Source organism: Acromyrmex echinatior, chromosome 5, assembly GCF_024713525.1.
Source record: "Acromyrmex echinatior isolate Ae372 chromosome 5, ASM2471352v2, whole genome shotgun sequence".
In the NCBI taxonomy this organism is placed as follows: domain Eukaryota; kingdom Metazoa; phylum Arthropoda; class Insecta; order Hymenoptera; family Formicidae; genus Acromyrmex; species Acromyrmex echinatior.
The window spans coordinates 486,992-513,703 of record NC_141856.1 but is presented as its reverse complement, the minus strand read 5'-3'; the positions used below and the strand labels follow the sequence as shown (position 1 = coordinate 513,703).

At 29.4% G+C, this 26,712-nt stretch overlaps 2 protein-coding genes across 8 annotated transcripts in view; one reads left to right on the top strand and one right to left on the bottom strand.

The window, feature by feature from the left end:
* Nucleotides 1–26,712, top strand: part of LOC105152147 (lachesin) — a 554,769-nt gene that overhangs the window by 332,248 nt on the left and 195,809 nt on the right. Inside the window, exon 1 of one of the 5 annotated variants that reach the window (XM_087406663.1) lies at nt 18,592–18,674. The exons of the other annotated variants lie outside the window; for them this stretch is intronic. The gene's annotated coding sequence lies outside the window, so the exon portion shown is untranslated. Of the gene's footprint in view, nt 1–18,591; nt 18,675–26,712 lie in introns of those variants that run through there. 5 annotated transcript variants of the gene reach the window in all.
* FucTC (alpha-(1,3)-fucosyltransferase C) lies at nt 959–26,582 on the bottom strand. Of its 3 annotated transcripts, none has more exons than XM_011066246.2 (6): nt 26,558–26,582; nt 15,818–16,153; nt 15,468–15,727; nt 14,398–15,391; nt 9,892–10,189; nt 959–2,969 (listed from the first exon to the last, which is right to left on the bottom strand). In XM_011066246.2, exons 4-6 carry the CDS (start codon nt 15,023–15,025, stop codon nt 2,576–2,578), a joined length of 1,320 nt encoding a protein of 439 aa, XP_011064548.1. In that variant the 5' UTR covers nt 15,026–15,391; nt 15,468–15,727; nt 15,818–16,153; nt 26,558–26,582; the 3' UTR covers nt 959–2,575. The 3 variants fall into 3 exon arrangements, with proteins under 3 accessions (XP_011064548.1, XP_011064547.1, XP_011064551.1); XM_011066245.2 differs by lacking the exon at nt 26,558–26,582 and adding an exon at nt 18,352–20,527; XM_011066249.2 differs by lacking the exon at nt 26,558–26,582 and adding an exon at nt 18,352–20,493 and having other exon boundaries at nt 9,892–10,180.

The following is a 26,712-nucleotide window of genomic DNA, read 5'->3' as shown; positions in this document are numbered from 1 at the left end:
CCATCTGTCCAGTATGGCATGTTATATATCAAACTTTTGGAGAGGGAGAAGTTCCTGGCCCTGGCGTCCTCGGATGGCTTTGAGAATCGTATATTCTTTTCAGTCTTGGTTGACTTTCCACTTTGCGATCCTAACAATAAAGCAGATGACAGAACTTTTATTTTTTATATGTATTAGAATATGAATCTTACCTGGTTTTCCTTTTTTCGGACATACACACACAAACATATATATATATGATTAAAAAGAAAAAAATTTTTTTTTTAATCAGCTTCTCAGCTCAAAGCTTCCATTTCATGCCAAAAAAACACCTCTAAATTTTTATTAAAAAATATTAAGATTTAAAGATCGCTAGTGAGCGGTTTTTAAATCAAAGTTTCGGTTTTCTTTAATACATATTTGATTTGATGCAAAAATGGTTTAATCCGGATTTTAAATGCGGTACTGTATGTCTTTTTGATTGCTGAACACGATGCAATAATTTATTTAGTTCTACGATATACACCCTAAGAAATACCTCTTTTGGTTTCCTATGCGCTTGTTGAGAATAACAGCGGAACGCTACTACTTTGTCCATCAAGACAAGACAGCATAATTGAAATCGAACTTCACCATAAGTTCGTTTAATTATTCAATTATACACCTTGAAAAGTCATGCGCTACTATATAAAAACAAAAATTGTATGAGAAAATGACATTTTTTTTTCAAAGAAAATTTTGTTTTTAAAGCAGGAAATCTATTTTAATGTAGAGAATTTTGTTCTATATAATAGAAAAAAGACGTTATTTTTTGAAATTTTTCTTCTTAAATAACTTTTTACTTTTTAAATAACGAATAACGAGCTAAAATTGGAGGTCATTTAGGGTTATGACCTTGACAACATATGTCAAGGTGAAGATCATTAGACAAGACGGGGGGGGATGGGTTCCTAATGAATAAACATTTACAAATAATTAATTTTAGTATATATTTTATTTATAAACTTTTGTGAAATGAAAGCTCTTTTACGAGAGTATAAACTCAAGAAGTTATACAAAATTAAAATTTTTATATTTTCTATTTTTTTTTTAATTACGAGTTTATTTCTACAAACATTCATAATAAAGCATTTCTATGTATCCAATAGTTTCAACTTCCTTATCTTTTTAACACATATAATTTTTAATACAACTAAAATTTTTAATAAAATTAACACTTGATTGAAAATTTGAAGAAACTCTAAAAGAAAAAATATACAAGCTATAGTATACACAAAAAAATGTACGAATAAGTCTTGCTTTACAAGTGTGCATGTACGCTCACACACATTCACACAAAATTGTAATAATGTATTAGCAATTATTATTGATAAATGTAATAACGACTATCACTGATTACACTAACGAATATTTGGTTTTAATTGTAAATATAAATTATGAACACAATAGTCTCTTTTTATTAGGTCTATTGTTTATAACTGAATTGTAATGTGCACTTTTGGAACTTAAAATAGGTATATGTACATATGTTTGATTTGATATTTAGTTAAACTAAAAAAATTATCATATTGCGTTAAAATTATGTTCTAGTGCAAACTAGTGCAGGAATAAAAAATAGACCCATCACATATTTTCGCTATTTCATATCCTTGATGGACTTGTCTTTTTAAGACATTAAATAAGAATTAAATGAGTTTAAATAATGCTCACAAATAAACTCATTTTATATTATCTTAATTCGCTATAATATTTAACTTTTCACCAAGAAGGACAAAAAATAAGTTTTATAAATATAACTTATATTTATACGTATATATTGACCATGGAGAAGTAATATTAAAGAAATATTGAATAAAATACTGCGAAAACATTTTTTCTTGGCAAATAATTTCTTGATAGAATTAACGTCAGTCTTTTATACAAATATATATTTTATATTTATTCAGTCTAGTATATTACCGTTAGATTTTTAATAATAATTTTCAAAAGCTGATTTCCTCTACAGATGTGAAGCAATCAGCAAATCACATATCTGTCTTCCTCGAACTCTCGGAGTATAGTAGTGCTAGGGCGATGGAGCTTAGCCGCTTTGATCTTGACTAATCAAGCAAGTAGTGAATATATCGATGTACTACATATCCTCAGTCTAATGACCTATCAGTGATGTATAAGTCAAACGTCGAAGCTGCATCGTCGTTCACCTTGTTAAAGACTTAGAAACGTTCAATATACATAATAGGATAATAGATGAGGATATCTTATCATCACGTATAGAAGCTTAACTATGTATTCAAATCAGAGTTTCTGAAACTAAGATAAATCAGATCTACCACTGATACATTTCCGCAAAGTCCTATTCAATTTGAGTAGTAACAAGATGGATTCGAAAAGTATTTATGTTACGATTCTGATCAATAATACAGAAGTTGAAACTAATGTAACGAAAAAAGAATGTGATTACTATTTATACCTTATATATATATATTTTTTTTTTTTAATGTCCAGAATCACGTCAATTTACAATTAATGTTTAAGTTTAATTGATCCCAGGATATTTTCCTTTCAAACATTTTATTTGAATACATTATTAACGCTTCTATGTTTTAGCTTTATAATCCGACCCTTGTTTCTGTTCGTGATTCATTATTGTACGTTTCGTGGCGTATTTATCGGTGCTATTTTTCAAAAACGTTTGGATAGTACATTTATCTTTGGCATACCAATCGGATATATCCGAATACAGTTTTGGCTTTTTCTGCTTATGCAGCACCTCACAAAGGGTACAAACAGCCCGCTCTGTCCCTCCTTTGACTCGATAATATTTCTTCCATTGTAGAAAGCTTTGATATCGCTGTAGATCCTGAGAGAGATATTTCAAGTACGCGGCAAGCTCCTTCGGACTCTCGAAGTCTAAAGCATTCACGTAGGAATTCGGCGGTACGAACCGACTGTAGTTGGCGCCTCCATAAACCACCGGGACGACATTGTGCCTGTAAGTATATCGATAAGAAGATCCCATTATTGGTTGATATTACTTTCTTACAATTTCGCTTATTCGACCTATGGAATCTGTATAGAAAGATACGGTAATTAAACAAACCAATGAATCATGTAAAATTAAAATAAATAATATAGATACGATTAGCTTTCCATATTGAATAACATATATCTGTCTACACACATCAATTATAAAAAAAAATAAAATTATTTATTTATAAGAAAAGATGTTGTTTCTGAGATATGAATAAATTGTTAATAAATTATAATTGTGACAAACAATAATAATAATAACTGAAAAACCACCTTGGTGGAAATATTTTTAGAATTTTTAAATAATTCATATTTCTTAAGGAAATTTTAAAAATTTTCAGAATTTCTACACAATTTCATAATCTTTTAAAAAATTTGTTCAATTTTTTTTACGAATTGGAACACTTCAAAAGTAAAGAAGTCTACGAATTTTTTCTAAAAATCTTCATATATGAATTCTGAAATATTTTATATTTTTTATTATAGAATTTCTCATTCTAGAATTTCTAAAGAAAATTCTTATAGAATCTGAAAAAGTATAAAAAATTTTTTTTTCAGAAATCTTCATAAATTCAAAACATGACAAATTTTTGAAGATATGAAATGATATGAAAATATTTTTCCTCAGGAAAACTTGATAAATATATGTTTATTAAAAATTATTAATAAAAAATATTGCTTTCGCATTTAAGGAGATCCCAAAGACGATTAGTTATAGTGTAAGTACAATACACATAGACGATTTACGTATCACTGATTACACATCACTACATCAATATCTCACGTACACATAAATTTTTGTATAATAATAACGTTTTAATTAGACATCTAAGTTCAATTCTAAAAACTGAACATTGTTTCTTGTACAAACTATTAGTCTAAGAACTACTATAATTTCGTACAGATTGTATCTGAAGCAAATGTTATCATGATTAGAAGTGTTGCTAACGATGCTTCAATATATACTTCCGTGTGAATCATCAGCATAAAAAATTATTAAATTATTTGTCAATTTAATAAATAATATTACAACTATGGTTCTGCTTATGATGTTTCAAGAAAAAATTTTCAACGCGCGATTTGCATAATCAAACGTAAATAAATTCATGCGGAAACTTAGCATTAAGATCCGCTTTGACCGAATATAAGATTTTTTAATTTAATTTGTCTGTTAATTTGATTTACTTGATGAACTCACATAATTGAAATCAGAATAGTAATATCAAAAATTAAATTGATAATCAATTTAATAATGATAAATTAAATCTTTTTCATTGCTTTTTTGTAATGTTAAAGTAAGATAGAATATTAGATTACAAAATTGCATTATTTAATAATCAATATTAATTGCTAAAATCAATATTAAAACTTCGAATTCTAAACTAGGCTCTATACAACAAACTCTTTATATCAAATTTATATAATAAATATTCAGTATTTCTTTAGATTAACATTGTTATTTTGTAGTATATGCTTATCTTTAGGAAATTAAATTGTAATTTACAAATAAAAAGATTCCATAAAGAATTTTTATTAATCATTATTTTTATATAAACATTATTACACTGAACCAAAATACTATTACATTTTTTGATGATTTTGACGTAGGGGAGATTGCGAAGCTAAGGGAAATGTTAAATAGAGTCGGTGATTGTTTATCAATTATAGAAGTCTTTATTCAAGGGATATCAACTTTAAACTATAATAATTAACATTTATTATTAACATTTATTATTAATATTTATTATTAACATTTATTATTAACATAAACTATAATTTTAAACAAAAAACGAAATTGGTTCGATATTACCTCACATGGCAGATAATTCCCTACGGTAAAAGTTTTGTTTTTTTATTTAAAATTATAGTTTGTATTGATAATATATGAATGTTAATTACTGTAGTTTAAAGATAAAGAACTGGAGTACCTTTTGAATAAAGATTTTATTGATTAATTGATAAAAATAATTGGCAATTTTATTTAATTTTTCTCTTAGATGTCCACTATATGCCCCATTCTTCTTTACATTGTAAAAAAAATGATTGTATGTACTTACATTCAAAATAATAGGAAATGTAATCCACTTACACTTGGTGGATGATAAAAGGAATGAGAAATTATCTCAACCAAATTATATTACAATACCTATATATGCTAGTTATATTAGTCTCCAGTGAAAGAGTTTCTTCAAAAGCTGGACAAATTCTTTCAGATAGAAAAATTCGGTTGCAGCCGAAGCATGTGAATATACTTACTATTTTGAGTGAATAAAAGTTAAGAGTAATTTGAAAGAAAAATTTAATTTATCTTTTTAGTTTTTCAAATAAGGTTAATCAAATGTTCTACTCAAGTTAACTACAAAAATTGTTCGTACTTTTCAAATAAAAATAAATATTGTTTAGTTATTATTTAGTTATTATTATTTAACTTTTTACGTAGCTATTTTTAGTTTATTATATAACAACTATTCTTATTTTCACTATAATAAAAATATGTAATGTGTACAGAGTGTTATTCTTTAACGTACTCATTTTACGTTAAATTAACACAAAAATTTGAGTGGATCGTTTGAGATATGTGAAATGTGTTATAAACACAAACTTTTTCTAACTGTATTAAAATTATTTTTCTCAACATTAGTGACAAATCAAGTGAAGTTAAATTAAAAAATGTACAAATACATAGATTTGAAATTATCAATAACTTATCAATAATCGACTAATCGACAATAACATATCGAATGTAGAGTCACGATGTGATAGCTCTCATTTTGGATTAAGAAATGGACTAAAGAAGATTTCAATTTTGAAATTTTTTGACGTTCTCGACATAAACTCCACTTTACAGACACATATTAATGCATATACTTTAAAATCGTGCAAAAGGATTTTCGAATCTATAAAAAAGGAAAGAAGTATTAATTGTTATACAAAAATTATATCGGTTTATTTGATAATGCAGATGACTTTAGGATCCTTTTAATGATAATATGTAATTTTTTGGCTTCGATTAAATATATCATATACAATATGTACGCACACCTGTACCTTTGGTTATACATGTAAATGACAATAACAGATGTCTTTTAATGTGTAGCCTGTATCAAAATATATTTGTCATCAGATATTGGGTGTATGCCCGTAAAATTGATGATAATATCGAATGATAAACGAACATATTTAACGATTACCAAAATGTTGTCCACATTGTGCTTTGTCGAGCTCGTGTGAACAAAAACGGAAAAGAAACACCGCTCGTATCGTTACCATTTGTACTTCGCACAATCCGCAAATAGCAATAAATTCGATTCACTTACTGACGCGTTGCTGTATCGATTCTATCACCGCCGATAATATTTCAATTCCAGACAATCATGGAATTTTGATGTCAACTTTATGCTCATTGCATTTACATTAAACGTCAATGCGTAACGCAGCAGTCAATCTGCACACAATTTGAATAGGTTCTATACTTGATTGCATATGAATAATACGATTGTTGGAAAATATCGATCAAATGTTAATAACCTTTTTTTCTGATAAAACATCTGCAATATACTCACTTTGAAAAAGATAACTTGAAAATTAATGACAATTCAAAGAAAGCGACAGAGTTCAGTAAAAATTCAGTAAAAATTTAAAAAATTATATTTCTTTACATAAGATAACTGGACCTTATAGCCTAATATCTACTCGTCGTTTGTTTAATTGCACGATAAATTCTCTCTCTCAACTCTCTCAATAGATAACAATACAATTTTATAGTAAGTCGTGCAGACTGTTTATATAGTCTGATTATATTAGTTTTACTGTTCAGTTTGTTCATTCTATTATTGTCAAGGTAAAATAAAAGGAAGAATATTGTAATCGTGATATTTTATGTATAAATGTTATGGCTTTCTATGTATAACCAAGATATAGTTATTAATTTCTGTAATTTATATTATTGTAGCTTATATTATTGTATTGACAATACGATATTTGATTTGTATTTTCATTACTACGTTTTTGTTTATAATTAAAAAGAGGAAATTCTTTGTAAAGTGGGACCATAAAATATGGGACTAACATATCCTAATCTAAAATAAAAAAATCCGATAGAAATATATAAAAACCCAGATAGCCAAATGTCTGCAGTCTTCTAATAGACTGTCAATAAGTTTGAGCAGAAAATGACGGCATCATCTGCCATCAACTGCGTCTGCATTAGGCTTGTGTTCTGTTAACATTGCCTGTCGATATAATGTAAAGGCAAATTGTTGACAGAAACTGAGATCCTACCGACATTATCTGATGCTTACAGATTCTGTTACGTTTTTCCTAGCAGTCTATCAACAATATTATGTACATCTAATTCTGTTGTCATTTTGTTGACATAGTGTGTAGCAAACATTTAAAAGATCTGTTTTCTATAGACTTGGTTATCTAAAACGATTAAATTCTTAAAATTTCATTGTTATTTATAGAGCTCATCATAGGTATTTTTACAAGTTAGATACAACTGCTATCGTTCTGAATCAATTTTTATAACATATGGTAGAGGTGTGCGAATCAAACATTTGCAAAATCAAATCAAATCGAATCAAATCGAATCTGTGAAAACAAATCGAATCAAATTTAAAACCTTTATGCTGAATCGAATCGAATGGAATTCTTTTGATTCGAAAACAAATCGAATTTGAATCAAATGTTCATTCATTGATATTCTAATTAAAAAAAAACTTAAAAGCTGAAAAAATTCATTTTGATGTACAAGTATATCAAAAAGTTAATAATGTGGCATAAATGTATTAAAAACAATACTCTTTGATAATATACCTATATGTTAAAAATGACTCATATTCTCGTTTATTTAAAAAGATCTGGACCATTATTGAAAATACTCCATTATTTTTTAAATTACTAACTATTACTAGTTTGTTTCTAATATATCATACATAATTGTTATGTTATTATACAATATTATAACAATTACTGATCCGAAAAAACATATTTTATATACAGTGTCCTGAAATTTTTTGCCAAGCGCTTTTGTATAGATAGAGCGGACTAAACTGAGTCGAAAAGTTCTTCATTTTGCACTTTTCGCAATAGTTAACAAGATAATAATTACTAAAAATTTGCCGAATATTTAGTCTTCAATAATTTTTTTCTCAAATACTATCAACTTTATAGAAAAACTGCAAGAGACAACAATTATTTACTTTCTTCTCATAAAACTCTAACTTTTTCAGAATTTTTTATCAACTTTTTAGTACTGCATTTTCTTATTGGCAAACTTTTACCAACATGAGAAAATATGATATTGAAAAACTCTGAAACAATTCTCAGAACTTTTCAAAAAAAACTTAAATAATTTTTTTACTTTCGCTGTTTTTCTATTTTTTTGATAATATTTAAGTAAAAAATTATTGAAAACTAATATTCAGCAATTTTTAGTAATTAATATCCGATTATTGCAAATTATTGCAAAATGATAGAGGACTCAATCTTTTTGACTCAGTTTAGTCCGCTTTATCTACACAAGAGGCAAAAAATTTTCGAGACATTCGAGTATATTGTTGCAAAATTTCAATTTTTTTTTTCTACTGTTATCATCTCTATTACAATCTTTTTTACTCTCTTTGTTATTTTACTCAGTTTTTTTTTAAGACTCAGTTTTTTGTTCCGGAATCCGGTCGGATATCCGACTCAAAAAATTGCCTTCCTGGATGTTTGACCGGATATTAGATATCTAATGTTACATTCTTTTCAGATATCCGATATCCGATATCTGATAATTTTACGATCTGTTGCATCCCTAATTCTTACGTATCAATAAACATGTCAATAGACTTATAATCTTGTAAAAATAACATTGAGTCTTATTTCTTTGTTCCAACTCTTTAAGATTTTTTTTCGAAAAAAATGTATATAATTGGTATTTTATATATATATATATATATATATATATATATATATACACATATATATAATATATACATATATATATAATAGATACAACGGATTGTAAAATTACTGGATACCGGATATCGGATTCCGGACAGAATGTAATTGAATATCCAGTATCCGATCGGATATCCGAAAAGGCAATTTCTTCGAGTCGGATATCCGACATTTTCCGGATATCCAACCGGATTCCGAGTGTTCTAAAAAAAATCCTATAGAGGAAAAGATTGTAATTTTGCAACAATGTATAAGATATTACAGCATCATGAATATGCATACTTATTTCTGGAACATTTGTATAATAAAAAATTGACAATTTAATGATAATTAAATTTCAGCCGGAAATACTATTCCCGGATACTAATTATATCCGACTGTCCAGTCGAATAGTAAAAAAGTGTCGGATAATACCGGATACCGGATACTTTCCTAATATCCGATGCATCCTTAATATATATATATGCATGTATTCAATATGACCTAAATACTACTTTCTTTTAAAATTTTTATTGTATCCATGTAAATATTGGAGAATGTCTTATAGTTTTTTAATGCTCAGAAATATTTCCTTTTTTGAATCTGACTATCAGTTTTCAATTTTGGACTCAGTAAAAAAACTTTTTTAAGTCGCGCAAAACTGAAGTAGGCCATACAGAGTTTGATTATCTTATATCTTCGTTTATGCAAAATAATATGTATTTAAATAATCGGTAAAGAACTAAAGACTTATATATAAAATTTGTATAGCGGTCATTTATAGTCATATTTATAGTCATTTAGCTATATATACCACTACACCTTTTGTATGATCGCGTATCATCATGCGTATGATGGTTCATAGAAAAACACCTCGCAATAACTAATTGGATTGTCTTTGTCTTGACGCGCTAGTTACGGATAACGATTTCTCGTTATCTGAAGTTGTGTTATTACCTGAGCGGATTCATCAGCTTCTCCGTCACGTAATCGTCGCAGAAGGAATTTTCGAAAGACAGGTAGAAGAAGTAGCGAGCCTCGATTATATTTTTAAAACAGTTGTCGTAGCAGTTCAAATTGCCACATCTGCCATAAATATCAACGTCTATGTGCTTTGACAGTTCCTTCACATATTCCAGCCGGCCACTTTTAGCATAGCAGTTGCTTACCATCCAAGATACCGACTTGCTTTTAGCCTTGATGGTGTCCAATATTGCAGATGACACTTCTTCCGCATCTCCTGCATCTGCAAAAACTGATTAGTTCTCGCGAACTGATTAGTTCTCGCGGTAGCTTTATATAGTGAGAAATAGAGATCCTATAACACAATGCGATAAAAAAAAATTGTTGGAGCGCGATTTCGAATCTGTAGGTTGATTGTGAAGAACACATCCAAAACAGTATGCCCGATCAGTATATATAGCCCGATCGAGTCTGAGTTTCATTTAATTGAAATTTGAAGTTAGCCAATTTTTTGGCTATAAAAATTACCAAAAAATATAAAAATAAGGAGAAAAGAGGACTTGAAGAGGTTCTATTGCGTTTCTTTGAAAGTTTTACTAAGATATCGTTTACAAAAAATAATGAGAGAGACTTGATTGACTTAAAACCGATTTTGCGACAATGAATGTTTTATTGATAAACAAGTTGAAAAAGAAATATATTTAAAAAAATTGATTTGTTTATGCAGACGTGTTGCTGTCACTTTCATCCAAAAGTCAGTACAAGTCAGCGATCATGGCGTCAAGTGTTTTTTCCTTGTAGCGCTCTAAAGACAACGTTACTTGGTGAAAGCACTCACTTTGTTCATACGATTCGGTTAGCACTTGATGCAGAAAATATTCAATGTGATTATGCAAAATATAAATTTTCAACAACATGTGGACACCAATGCATTCGAAAGCTTTTATAGCGTCAACCAATTCGTAGACATTCGCTCAATATTTTTTCAGCACGTTCGCCATGACATCTTTGATCACCACGCAATTAACTCATTTGTACTAAGCTTCTCTTAAAATGCCTCGTTTCTCTTCAATCGCCGAATATCAAGGCCATTCATATGCCTGAAGGAAGGAACAATCCTTAGTACAATGTGAAAGGCAATTAAACAATTACACACTGATTCCTACCTTCCTTGATTTTCATTGAATTAAGTCTTTTGAAAATTTCGGTCAAATGTTTAAAAGCTTTTCCATTAGGATCTAGCGCTTTGATGAAGTTTTTTACAATGCCGAGTTTCATATGAAGCGTTCCTCACAGAGGAATCAGAATTCTTTCTGCCGGGATAAGAGCAATGGTTATCGGATGATATTCTTCAGTCCAATTTCAAGCATTTTTTGAACGTCTATTACAATTAACCTTCAGATTCAAAAAACGACTGTTTTAAATGTTCATGTCATTATTTTTTATAGACTCTATTATATCTTAGTAAAACTTTCCGAGGGGAACACGATGAAACCGCTCCGAGCTTTTCTTCCCTTTCATTTTTACATTTTTCGGTAATTTTTATAGTCAAAAATTGGCTAACTTCAAATTTCAATTAAATAAAACTCAGATCCGATAGAGCCAAACCGAGCACAATGTACTGTTTTGGACGTCTTCTTCTATCACAATCAATCTTCAGATTCGAAATCGCTCTCCAACAATTTTTTTTTATGTGCACTGTGTAATCAGAGTTTAGCGAATGTGGACCAAAAATGACGGATAAAAAGAAATAATAGATATTGCATATGAACGCATGCGAAAAAAATGTTAAAATATGTGACAGACAATACTCGAAGAAATTGACCGAATTGATCAATTAGCCAAATTGTGCAATTGTAATTTATTAATTTTCTCTTTATCCGAGATCTCGGAACGATTTCTAACTTCTTTGATACAGGTTTATGTTATCATCTGTTTGTTGTTATCTATCTCTTTTTTTTTTCTTTACACTTGTTTTTCGACAATGTACGAAGCTATCCGAAGAATATCACTGGAAAATCAATTAGAAGTTGTGCCCGTTTTCGACAAACTCTGATTATAGGAGGCTCTAGTGAGAAGATACGAGTAGACCGCTCGAGAATTTGTTATTGAGATAGTAGTTTGTAGACATAAGTTATTTGTTTTATGACAGAGAAACTAATTACATTTTGCATAAAAAACATGTACAAGTAATGAAAGAACAATCAATAAAGAATAGAGCTGTAGTCATTTTGCTGTAAAGTTCTATATTTTGTGATTTTAAGAAGAGATTCTGGCGTATCCCTTTGTCAATATTCGACAGGATCGTTGTTTTTTCAATGATGCTGGAGTAACGGTCGAATTTGATCGATGTTGATAGTACAGATTTTTTAAATTCAAAATTTAAAAAGTCGATAATAGTGACATCTTTGATTTATTTCTTACATTATCGTTCTGTCTCACTTAAACGCATACATCTGTCTTTATCTAACATATTGCAACGCCATCTCTTGCAAGATGGAACATCTACTTTTAAGAAAAATTACTGCTTTACTTGTATTATTCCGTCTTGACTCAACATTCGTATACACGTAATTAAAAAATCGATATAAATCTTTCTTTTTAAGCTCTTAATCTTATACTCAATATTGTTTGTGCACACAAAACGCCAGATGCTGAACTGTCGTTTTGATCTTTAAAATTTTTGTATTAAAGAAATATTTACGTTAGGTGACGTTCTATAAAAAAAATATAAGTTTTTGATAAAACCGCCGACGATCTTGACCTTGATATATGTGTGACTTTGAGCAACCTCCAACAAATTTTAACCGTCGCTTATTCATTGAAAAATTAACAAAAAAAAATTTGAAAAAATAACGTTTTATTTCTGTTATATTAAAACTATTCTATACTCTTCCTTGCTTACATAATGACTTTTCACGCAAAACAACTTTCATCCTACCTCCCTCCCCCCCTGCTTGGAGGCGCACGACTTCCACGCGAAGCGACTCCTATCCCGCCTCCCCATTGCTTGGGGACGCACGACTTCCATGTGAAGCGATTCCCACTTCACCTCCCCTTCCCCCGCTTGCGAGTGCACAACTTCCACGCTAAAGTAACTCCTAACCCCACCTCTCCCCCTGCTGGAGGGCGCATGACTTCCACATGAAGCAACTTTCTAAGTCTTGTTGAGATCACTCAGGGTCATGACTTCGAAAATCGCTTCGCGTGAAAGTCGTGCACCCTAAGCAGGGGGGAAGTAGAATGAGAGTCGCTTCACGTGCAGAAATAAAACGTTATTTTCTCAAACTTTTTTGTTAATAACTTTTTAATGACTAAGGAGCGATGACTAAAACTTGTTGGAGATTACTCAGAGTCATGATCTTGACAACATATGTCAAGATCAAGGTCATCGGTGATTATTCCCCTTTTCTGCAGTTTTACCAAGTTTTTAACTTCCTTTTTGATTTTATAAAGTCCATTGCAGCATCTCCCAATTTTGTGTCTACTTGAATCCAGTAGAAGAATTTTTTATTTCGTTCAATAAATTCGAAGATTTATATCGGTCTACAATGTCTCGACAATCACTCCAGCATCCTCTTAAATGCGACTTATATACGATTTACAAGATGCATTACTACATACTACTACATTAATACATTACTGTAATACACTATTACATCGACATCGCACCCATACAGATATACAATTTGTCAAAAGAGATAATCTTTTAAATTAAGTTTCCAAACTTAATTTTAACAATTCATCAATAATCATTTATTTATTTTACATCTGGCTCTATCTTTATTTCACGCATAAAACTTGCGTAACTTGTCTATTAAATAAATGCTTCAATGAATTGACAGTTTTGATTGCCATATTAGGGTAAAAATTTGTAATTTCTGAACAATTTTTATCTCAAATATATAGCGACCAAAACTGTCTGGCCGGTATATTCATAGTCGGATCTTATATTTAAGACCGTTTTAAGTACAATCTCAAAATGTCACAAACCAGAGGGCGTATTAGCATCTTAAGGCGTTATTTAAGACGATGTTGAAATAAGAAAGGATTATGAATACCGGCTGTAATTTACTAAATGTTTTCTTTATGTTAAGCAGATTATGAAGATCATATGCGCAAAATAAAGATAGAGTCAGATATAAACTAAATAAATAAGTAAATTGTTAAGTTTAGAAATCTAAAAGAAATTTAAAAGATCTCTCTTTTGACAAATTGTATAAGTGTGCGCGTATCTACTACATTAATAATATAGTGATGTTTTTATAAATTGTAAAATCGCGTATGTAAATTGCATTTAATCGGTAAAACTGATTCCATCGGAGATCCCATGGCCGTCAATTTTCTTTAAAACTGTGCGATTTTACAACACAAAGGGTGAAAAAAATTCTATATATTGAATAACATGTACACGATATTTAATCTGAATATTTTCATTGATTACAAAACGCATTGAATAAAGAAAAAGTAGATATATAATACATTCAAAGAATATATTACTTGTATGATTTTGAAAAGCGCTCCAATTAACATCCTTTGATGGTGCGACGAATTCGCCATTTTTTACATCTTCTACAATCATGTAAGTCCAGAGTATGTCACTATCAAAACGGTATGTCATTGTGAGGTTGAAAAAGTTTCTCCGATATTTCTCATACACTTTTCGATTGGCTGGACTTTCCAAATTAACGAAGACGTAAAATTGCGTCGTCTTCCTCTTCTGTGGTACTTCATTATTCATTTCGTTACCGTGGAAAAGAATCGCGTCATAATCTTCCGCATTCATATAGTTCTGATCGTTAATGATTTTGCACTTATCAAAAGGACAATCGCGGAAAATGTCTTCTATTTCTCCTAAATAAAAGTTCTTATTGCCAAAGAATGTGTTCCACAAAAGAATAGTCTTTATGCCTTTTTCTCTGTATGTTTTTGCCCTATCGGTTTCATTTGCAAAATAATCCTCTTCACGAATCATTTTCAGATATATATTGTGAATTTGAAAATCGTCATAAGTGGCTGAATAATAGAGACAGGTTATCAAGATCATTACTACAATTAGACCGATGAAAAGATATGATTTCTTCTTCATTGTTTTAGCAATATTCTTATGAAGATATGCTGTCCACATTTCTTATAAAATTAAATAATATCACCGCACTATTAAATAGACTGTCTCTTGCCAGAATAAATTTTTAAGTCATGCCATACGTAGTTATTGAAAAAAATATTGCATAATTTATTAAACCTTGTATGCACAGTGGCCTTTAACAAGACTTTTTTTTATATCTATTGTTTGTTTTAAGTATATCTGCTGCTATTCTATAACAGGAGTTTAGTGTGAACGATCTTCGAACATTGGCGGTGGTGAAGATCGTGGAAAATAACTGCACATTTCAATCACAGAAAAGATTCCTTGTAGCGATAATGCGGATGTGATTTGATAAATAAATATAAAGTCATAAGTACAATTTGTTCTTCATGCGGAAGACAAGAGCTATAAAAGAAAAACTTGTTTTATTTTACAACTTTTTTAAGTGTCGGCTATGGTCTCGGAAAAATGTATTACTCACGTTGTCGAAATAAGGCACGTATATCTGTATGTATATATGTATGTGATAATCACGTACGGTTGTACATTGCTTGGTAATTAGGAGACAAAAGAAAGAAAGGAAGATCGTCATTCGTAAAGCGAATCAGTTCAATAGTTTTAAGTTTCCATCGGCATCGATTTCTACATATATCGATTTGTACATATGTGAGATTGGCTTATCTCATTCTATGTAAAGTTCATGTAAAATTGCGGTATTTCATTACAAAATCTGCAGATTGCCTGATAAATTCAGTAGATTTGTTAGAATTATTTGATTTTAATATTTATAATATATATAGTAAATAAGGGCGATATAAACAAGATAATTACTTTACTATTTGATGCCGTTTCCAAACTTCTATTCATTTAATGATCAAAATGCTCGATTATGTGTCTTACGCCGAGATATCATGTATTTAACAAAATAAGAGTTTTCTTTGTAGGAATATGTAGCAGATTCTTCAATGTATTGCAGTTTTAGAAGAAACGCTTCATACGTTTTATAATAGATTACATTTCGTGCGTGTGGGAGGATCAGCTTACACTTATCTGCATTTCATGCGTATGGAAGAATCAGCTCACACTTATCTCCAATTAGTATTTGTGCTATGATCGAGGCTACGATGCATCAGAGTCCAAGAGAATTCTTCTTCAAATTTACGAGATCTGTATAAAAAAAAACAAAATTACAACGTATTTGTATTGATTCAAAATATAATAAATTTGTGATAAGATTTATGATAAATTATCTTTTTTTTTGTTTCGTCGGTGAAGATAAATGGAAATGATAAGACAAATGGAAAAATGTATAAAAATAAATGTCTTGATTATTAACGGGATAAGAACAGTTACACTGATTAGAATTAAAATACAGAATTAAAGTATTGTAAACACGTAATTCAATATCGTACATACATACATACATAATTTGACAAGTAGAAAGCAGGCGATAGAATAAAAGCAAAATGTTGGAAGTATTCTAAGCTTCAAGGAGATATCAGATGCAACTAGTGCGAGAGGACGGGCGATTAATTCGCCACGACTCTTGGGATGAAAGCGCTCGATGAAACAGGAGAAATTTTCATGGATGAATAATCGAGTTCTTTCAAAAGATCGTAAACGTTTGATGTTCTTTTGGGGTATATGTTCACTTCCGCTCACTTTGTCTGTAGGCGGGTATCAGGACGGTGGGGGAACGTGAACACGAGGTTTCGTTTGATTAAAAATTGCTCTCTTATATCCAACATGAATGGTCTTTTTCTCTACTTGCAGTGTAGAGTGTGCTTTAATCTCTCATCGCAGTTGCGTTGCATGTAGTACGTAGCGTTTTAAGTGAACATTTAAGATAGGCAAGATAGTTAATGGATTAATTGATTAATACGCAGTGAATTATGAGTGACGAAAAGCTAGGCATGAATAAATGAATTGATAAATTATTAAATACATAAAAGTGACGATACAGAGAGAGAATGATTTCACTAAAGTATCTAAAAATTCAGCTATAGATAAGATCCGAAAATAAATTTTGTTGCATTATATAAAACATTCAAACTATTTGCTTATAGAATGTAAAATTTTTTTACAGCATTGTTCATCATACTTGAGTTGCTTATATAATTATTTTGATGGTCCAACAAAATTACTCTTTCTGTAAACTTCTTAATGTCAAGATTAATTATTTTTTAAAATTATTATTTTTTTAATTGTTATTTTGTCTTTCATTATTTCTGTTTTTATATGCGATAGATATTTATTTTATGTAAAATTCACTATTATTTATTTATTATACGGACATGTATCGATCATTTACAATATTTAATACGCAGTAAGTGAATTAATATTGTAGGTAAATACACAACTGAACCGTTTAATCCTAATTGACAATAATGAGGACTGCACCAAGCCGGAAGGTGGTTAGAATGATGAACGCAGAGAATTAAATAGTTAATGATTAATTTTACGCTATACCCTGCTTATTTGTTAAAAGCGTAAACAAAATTATTTGTCAGTCGCATAATTAAAATTGAACAAATCTCACTTTAATTTATTGTAATTACAAGTAAATTAGAACAATTGTGCGCAAATATTATAAATGCCGTAACAACAATACACACATATATGTACACATTATATATTTTATTTAATTTTTTATTAGTATTAATTACATGCGTGATTACACATTGTATTCTCGAGAACGAAAATACAATTTTCCTGTTTCAATAATTTTATCGCAATTATCAAGTTTATTTTTAAATTATTCTACGCCATAAAATAGTGCGCCAATGAAATTTTTCAAATGAACAACATTCGTACTTTGGCATATTGATTTAATCATGAAGTAAATTCCGTCAAGAAAACATTTTACGCAGAACACATTTCTTCACTCTCCCAGAATTCACGGACAATATTAAATTTTCATTGACTTTAGTCGTGATTATATTTGATCGATTGAGTTTCAATTTAATGGCGTGACTAATATCGTCAACATTTTTTCATAGACATTACGTCATGTATGCAGCAGTTCCATACTGGTAATTTGAGGTCACGGTTTCCGCAGTACGTCAATATTTAAGTGCCGACGTTAACATTGATAGATTACACCATCATTTGGTACAAGTTCGGCACACATGTAATAAACCAATAAGTAACATTAAGTATTTTCGTAAGTATTTTTCGCAATAACATCGATTCTCGGAGCAATGTGACTAATGATAATCGGAAAGCGGTTAAATGAGCGGAGCGCCGAAGGTTGTCGAGCCGTCACGTTGCATAATCGCGTCGCTGTTATAATTCGCGGTCGAATTCGCATTTACGTGGAATTTAACTGGTTTCATATGAAAGGATTTCGATTTGGCAATTTGTACCTTGCGTTTCTCTCGGATTAATTTCGATCAGTCCTATCGCGCCATGAATAAACCATTTTTCGTTGCCATGTCCTTGACATTTCACTATGGTGCAAAGCACATTTTTGCAGCTGATTGCGCGTTGTTATGAAATTACATGTTTCGATAGGTCGCATCACTCGTACGACAAGTCTCAACATTTCGTGTCTCGCGGGACGTGTGTTTGTATCTCGCGACGGTCACCACTGGCACCGACTCGCTGCCTTGAAAGTTGCAACTCGACTGGCTAAACAGAGCGTAGATATCATACAACGTATCCTACCTAACCTAAAAGACTGATCTCGGTAAGCGGAAAAATAAAACGGTTCGCGGAATCCGACACTGCGTCAAATGGAAATATCCTGTAAAGAAATTCTCGACTCTGTAATTAAAGTGCAATTATTGCGATTTCTTTTCTTCTGAGGAAATTATTATTATGACTCGAGCAATATACACACATACACACACACATACATACGCACACACGCAGCATTTTCGGATATTTTATAATTTCAGGTATTTTAGGCATCTGCATACATGACATTGACAGACAAACAGTAACGATAACTTTTATACTAATTCTAGAATGAGTCTGTAGTCGAAAGTCTTAGCTTAATCGGTGAAGTTAGCCAATCAGCGTTAGTCATACAAGTTGGCTATTGGTCAATTTCACTGATAAGACTTAGGATTATCGATTCATTATTGACTCATTGTAGAATCAGCATTATGCTTCAGTATATCGAGAACATACTGATATCTGCGTAAAGACATAGAAAAATTTGCAATAACAATAATTTACTTCGATAAATTGTATGACAATTTTTAAATGTATGAATTTAATAAACGCGACACTGAGCGAAAAAGTTCGAAAACTATTTTGATATTAATTTCTTTAGAATTTGCAAACTCTAAAATACTATGTATGTGCATGTACGAAATAATTTAGTCGAAATAATACACACATCAGAGAGTACCTATCTACAAACGCAACAATTTATATCGAAAATATATTAAATGCGATTTATCATGCTTAAGGTTGCTATTTGGATAATGTGGAATAAATATACAATAAATGTTTTAATGTAAAACATTTTTTTTAATAATGTGATTGATTTATACGTTTTTAAAATTAAGACGTAAAAAGTATGTGCATACACATTTAACCAAGATTATTAATTTCTTTATGAAAAATCAAAAGATTTTTTTATTTATCTATAATAGTAATAAGGCTCAATAAATTAAAAAAAACATAAAGATAAATGGCTAAGATTAAGTGTTATAAAATAAAAATTCTTAAACCGTTAATAAATAAACATGTCATCTAATTAAAATATAAACTTTAATTTGCCGGTAACAAACAAAACAAATATAAACGTTTCGATCCCTGTTGGATTATTATCAGTGTAAACAAAAACGGTGGAAATATTACATAGCTAAGACATATAAAAATTAAAATTCGATCTCGATCGCAGTATTAATCAATCTCGCTCAATGTAAAATAAATGTTACAGGAATGTTGTAATCGATAACCATGTACAGGGTTGGCCATATTCGACGGAAAGATCTGGCAACACTGTAACTTTTGACAGAGATGTTAGATCGAGTAACGACATTTCCCATGATTGAAAAAAAAAACATCTTTCCGTCGAATATGGCCAACCCTGTATTCCTCTGGATTGTATATGTAGATTATAGACAAACCGTAACATGTTTCTGTGTTAAAAAATACAAATATAATATAAAATTGTAATCGGAATAAATAATAGAATCTAATAAGAGAAATACAAACTAAGAAGCAAGGAATACAAAAAAGTAAAAAATCTAATATTATGAGAAATGTATATTAAAACGAATTGTAATTGTGTGATGAACAGTCATAAATTATATATCTTTAATTTAGTAACAGCTAAATCAAGTGAGAATAAATATCTTTTAGTTATGTGTCATTATAATATAAACGTTGTCTATTCTTAGGCAATGCGGTGAGATTGAAAATATAGTCATTACTCTAAGGTGCTCAGATACAATATAAAATCCGTATGTTAAGATAAGAAGGTTGAAGTGGTAAACTAGAAAAGAAGGGAAACATAAGAGCGAGAAAATAAAGTAGAGAGAAGAGAAAGTGGGGAGCAGGGATGTACAATTTTTTTTTTTTATCATTATGAAAAATTCCTTTTTTTAAACGATTTTTTTAAATTCAGTTATTTTCTTTATTGCTAAAATATATAAATGTTACGTGCGGTAACGATATTTTTAAATATTTGAATAGTGCTTTGACTTGATACAAAAATATAAATGTAAATAAATATAATGTAATATAACACATTATATATAAACATTTTCCGCATGCATCAAGATAATGAAAATATTTTTAATACGTAATAAATAATTATATAATATTTGCATGTGACGCACATTATACGCAATATGCAGTTGCAGGTGAAGAAAATAATTTCTATTTTGATCTCATTAAAAAATAAATAAACTTGTAAATTAAATCAATAATGTTTAATTTTAATGATTAATTGAATAAATATTTAGTTAAATAAGGTTTTTACAATATACAGGTTTCATCTCGGAGCATGTAATATTTGAATGAATATAAATAATGGAACTCTTTATGTACTTTATTATATATGTTATTATATATGTTAGTAGGCTCATTCAATCTTGTTTGTGATTGAATTTCCGTGCATACTATGAGTTACTATTATCACATAAATATCTAATGTGTGATTTTAAAAATATTACTAGATGATATTTGTAATCATTCTCTTTAAAAACATGTAATGGAAATTATTTTTTCACAGATAGCGAACAAAAAAAAGTGCGATTTGAATTTCTCATTATAACCGGACGTTACGACTTAATACTCAATATTATTCGCTGTTTATGGATAATTACACGCTGAAATTAACAGATAACATTAGTAAGTTATGAAGACTGATTCAATTGCATCGATTTATTACTCAAATCGATTTATTATTCGATTTATTATTCTTTTTTTAAATAACTAGATTATTCACAATTATCATATTTAATAAATTCTAAAAGAACAGAAAATAGAGCCAAAGATACACCTCCAAGTTGCTCTAAAACTAAAAGTTTTAATGTCAATAAATTCATTGAATCCATCTGGTATTGTTAAATCTATACCAGAAGCTGTGCTTCTCATTTCTAATTGTTTCAATATTATTACATAACACATAATTGATCGCGCCTTTTCCGTTTTTTTAATAGTGATGTTGGTTTGTGTAGATACTTCTGTGTCCATATTGTAACAGAACAGAATACTTGAGTCTTTTATCTCCAAAGCCTCTGGAAGATCTGTCCGAATAGCAATTTCTCGAGTACTTGGGGTAAATTCATCTACGCGCGCGTTTGTAGCATTATTAAAATTATTTAAGGCCAGATAACTTGCTTGTTTACTCCGGTTTCTTGTTCGTACAAATCGTTTCATACGGATCTCAGATACTTTTTTTATCTCTGTCCGAAAAAATAAATAATGGTAAATAAGCTGGATTTCTCGGGGATTTCTTGAAAAGTCTCAGACTTTTCTCCACCAATGAAATAAGCACTGCATATTCTTGAATTTTTATTCGATATTCATGGCTTGCTATCCTTTCAGAAATAAATAAAAGTATTTTGTTAAAACAAAAATACTGAATACTATAGATCTATATTCGAATTAATTTTAATATGATATTAAAAATAATTACTTACTCCAAATAATTCATAGCTCGAATCCATTTTCCTATTTGTTCAAATTCCCATTTCATATTAAGAAATGAAGATCGAGATTTTTGCAATTAGAAATACTTTTGAGTGGAGGAGTTCATTTTTAAAAATATCTATTTTAACAGATGGACCCAATAATTACCCAAATATTGGGTCATCTAAAAAGTATCCGCGGTACTTTGTCACTAGATATATGACCATCAACACACATCTAGTGACAAAAAACCGCATACCCAATATAACAGTAGCGCTGCTCAAGAAATACAACTAGAAACGAAAGATGAGTAGGACCACAGCTCCTACTCACTCCAATAAACGCGTTGGAATGAGTAGGAACTATATATGGTAAGAACAGGTAGGAGCATATTGGAACATACAACGTAAACAAACCTAGAAACGTTTCGGAACAGACCCCCCCAGAGTCCCTAGAGTCTCCAGGTCGGCTTTGAACACAGTAAAAAGCACAGGCAATATAGAAATAATAAATTTTAACCTGTCAGAAACCGTGCATACTAGTATACATTTATTTCTGATGGCGAATTTAATTGGACAGACTAGTGCATAAAGCCATTGTACACTGATTTAATTTGATTGTAAAAGTGAAAGGCAAATATTTCGAATTATAAAATATGTATTTTATCTAATAGCACAATCAAATGTATCGAGTATTTCGATGAAATTTTCGCACGGAATGCAAAAGATTCGGGTTCAACTCCCGGTCGAGGTAATATTTTTCGCAATAAGAATTAATTATTACAGATTTTAATATGTCATTCAACATTATTAAGATCGTTTTGAAGATGCGAATAAGCATCAAAAATTTGATAAATTGCTAGTCAATTTAATTCGTGATATTACTGCGATAGTTTAGTGGAGTTAGCGTTTCAAGACCGAAAAATCGGCGCGCGTTTCTAAGAACTATATACGTAGTATATAAATTCACACAAGAATCATACAAGCATTTAAAATCCATTTAAGCTAGACCGTTTAAAGCTTTGATTTCTATAGTTTAATAACTGTATTTAATACATGTATATAAAGTATATTTAAGTTGTTAGAAAATCTTGCGTCTGAATCGTCATGTGTAATGAGATATAAGAAATAATCTTCTAAATCATCACGTCTTCTCAATCATGTATCACGTATCAGAGTCGTAATATATTTTTCAAAGAAAAGATAAGTTTCTCGGAATAAATGATAGGAATAACTGTAAACATCTTATTTACTTGTCAAATATGTAATAATTTCTAAACATACTTATAATAATGAAATAATTTTTAAATGTTTATATATAATAAATTTATATTTTACTCTGTATCGTTTACTCATTATATTCATTAGGTGACCGGTTCATTATATTCATCAATAATGATACTCGATGAAAAAATGTTTTAAACATAATGACTTCTTGCACCATGAGAGAGGGAACATCTTACTACAACTATATTACTGCAATCTTCGATATCACACGTTGAACTTTTGTTGAAACTAAATTCTATAGTACTAGATTTTCAAATTCTTCTGTGGTCTTTTGTTTGTATAATCACTTATAAACCACGAATATTTAAATAAGTTGTAATATCGAAGATAACAATTGATTATATATCAGAGATTGTAATTTTATTATTTCTTTCATGTAAATTTATTACTTTCCAATAGTAAAGCAATATCTGAAAATTTTTTAGCAAAATTTTTCCAAATTCTAAATCCGTAAACAATTAATGGTTACATTTTTCCTGTAGTCCCTTTTGGTATAATTATAGTAGTAATATGTTTTCCTGCAGATATTAAATCTAAAATAATATTAAGACAATGTCCAGTCCATGAATCGATAAGAAGAACACTATTAGAATCATTGTTTGGAAAATACATCTATGTAATGTATCATCTATTGCAAGAAATTTATCTTTTCATTGAAAAATATGTCGACTCTGATACGTGATACGTGATTTAGAAAGTTATTTCTTATATCTTATTACACAAGACGATTCAAACGAGAGATTTTCTAACAACTTAAATATACTTTATATACATATTAAATACAGTTATTAAATATATATTTTCTAACAATTCAATGTATTTTTAAATGCAACAATTTTATTATTAAATAGTTTAGAAATTATTACAAGTAAATAAGATGTTCACAATTATTCCTATCATCTATTCCTATCATCTATTCCAAGAAACTTATCTTTTCTTTGAAAAATATATCGATTCTGATACGTGATACGTGATTTAGAAGGTTATTTCTTAGATCTTATTACACATAACGATTCAAACGCGAGATTTTCTAACAACTTAAATATACTTTATATATATATATATATATATATATATATATATATATATATATATTAGGGGTACAAATAAGTTCGTGCGGTTTTTTCTCGAAATTTGGGGCTTTATTGTGAAAAACCGGTTACAATGTAATCATTCAAAGTATTGTCCATCGCTGGCCACTACTTTCTCCCATCTTTCGGGCAATTTGCGGATACCATCTCGGAAAAACGATGTGGGTTTTGATGCGATCCATGCACGCTCTTGGTCTTTCAAGTCAAAGTCACCACTCTTAAACCGTGCAAACCACTTCTGACACGTTCGCTCAGATAGAGCATGGTCACCATAAACTTCCACTAAAATACGATGACTTTCGGCAGCACTTTTCTTCATATTGAAGTAATGCAGTAAAACTCTCCGCAAAAACACTTTATTTGGTACAAAGTTCGACATATTTGACGAAGTAAAAATATTGTTGTTTACAATTCGAACAAATGACACATACTGAACTTAATACCTACTAATGACAGCTATCCAACGCATACTTAGAAATACGGAACGGTGGAATGAAACAGTAGTTACGCCATCTCTTTCAAAACCGCACGAACTTATTTGTACTCCTAATATATATATATTATATATATATTGAATACAGTTATTAAATATATATTTTCTAACAATTCAATGTATTTTTAAATGCAACAATTTTATTATTAAATACGTTAAATTATTACAAGTAAATAAAATGTTCACAGTTATTCCTATCATCTATTCCAAGAAACTTATCTTTTCTTTGAAAAATATATCGACTCTGATACGTGATACGTGATTTAGAAGGTTATTTCTTATATCTTATTACACATGACGATTCAGACGTGAGATTTTCTAACACTTAAATATACTTTATATATATATATATATATATATATATAATATATATATTTTATATATATATATATATATATTTTAAATACAGTTATTAAATATATATTTTCTAACAATTCAATGTTTTTAAATGCAACAATTTAAAAAAAAATTTTTTAAAGATTCAATCTTATACAATAATTTTATTATAAAAGAATGGATTTGGAAATAAAATTATTTTTAATTTTTATTCATAGAAGAAATTAATAGATCAATTCTAAGCAGAATCGTAAGACTCATAACTTATTCTCGTAAAACTCGTAAGAACTTATAACCAGTAATCTTTAATTTTATGCGTATCATAAAACGTAAGATTATTCGTAAATATTTACGATTTCTTGTAAATCTTATGGCTAGAAAGCCATCTGTAAATCGTATAAAGGTATAAATACTTCAAAATTCTTACGAGAATATGTTACGAATCTTACAATTTTATTTAGAATTTAGGCATAAATATTAAAGAAATAATAACAGGATTAATATGTATATATATATATATATATATATATATATATATATATATATATATATATATCTTAAAATAATATATTTAGAAAATCTAAAATATATATACATACATATATATATTGTATATATATTGGATATAAAATTTACATACATATATAATAAAGCATGTAGAAAACAGTAATATAAACAATAAAACGAATTTTACTTAAGACATCTTTTCAAGTTTTCATATATTTTACTATTCCGACGACAATTACTTACGCATATGAGCATTACGTATATACGAAAGCGTTAATAATTAATTCTTGAAAATGATATGTTGTAATATAATTTTATTACAACTTGGTATTTTATTACAACAAATTGGTTGAATTCATAAAAAAGTAATCTTTAATTTAGTAAAAATAAAATTTGAAAATTTAAGAAAATTATGGGTGATGGGGATATTTTGTTAAACAAAAAATAAATAAAATTTTTTTTTATCTATAACTTTAAAGTACTCTTGAAATCGTACAACTTTTTAAAAAATTTTTTCCTATCTTTTATACTTCTGACGATATTCGCCTTGAAAGAAAAATACCGTTTTTTTTTTTAGGAGTGTTTCACCCCTTAATGAGTTAGCACGTATAAAAAAATACGTGTCTCTTAGATTTTCGTGTTTAATAACATATCTCATGAGAATCAAATCGGTTCTGGACAGTTGTGAACCTTCCCTTGTTAGATGTCTGGGGGAATTTTAAATCAAGGTTCTATTTAAACAGAATTCGTGTGTAGTACTCACGAGAATCCAAATGAGTCCCGTTAGACATATGGTCGCCACAGCACCACTCCACCCCAATGAATGCACGATCCAACGGATTGCGTCGGAATGATAAAGATCAGGAACGAACGTGGTGCGGTCAGAGTAGCTTAGTAACGTTCGTTGTCATTTGTTAT

What these genes read in the sequence shown, in the direction of transcription:
- FucTC (XM_011066246.2), bottom strand. Translation starts at nt 15,025, where the DNA reads ATGTGGACAGCATATCTTCATAAGAATATTGCTAAAACAATGAAGAAG. An exon ending in CGCTTTTCAAAATCATACAA is followed by an intron (nt 10,190 to 14,397) that starts GTAATATATTCT and finishes AGAACTAATCAG; the next exon opens with TTTTTGCAGATGCAGGAGAT. An exon ending in AAGCTGATGAATCCGCTCAG is followed by an intron (nt 2,970 to 9,891) that starts GTAATAACACAA and finishes ATATACTTACAG; the next exon opens with GCACAATGTCGTCCCGGTGG.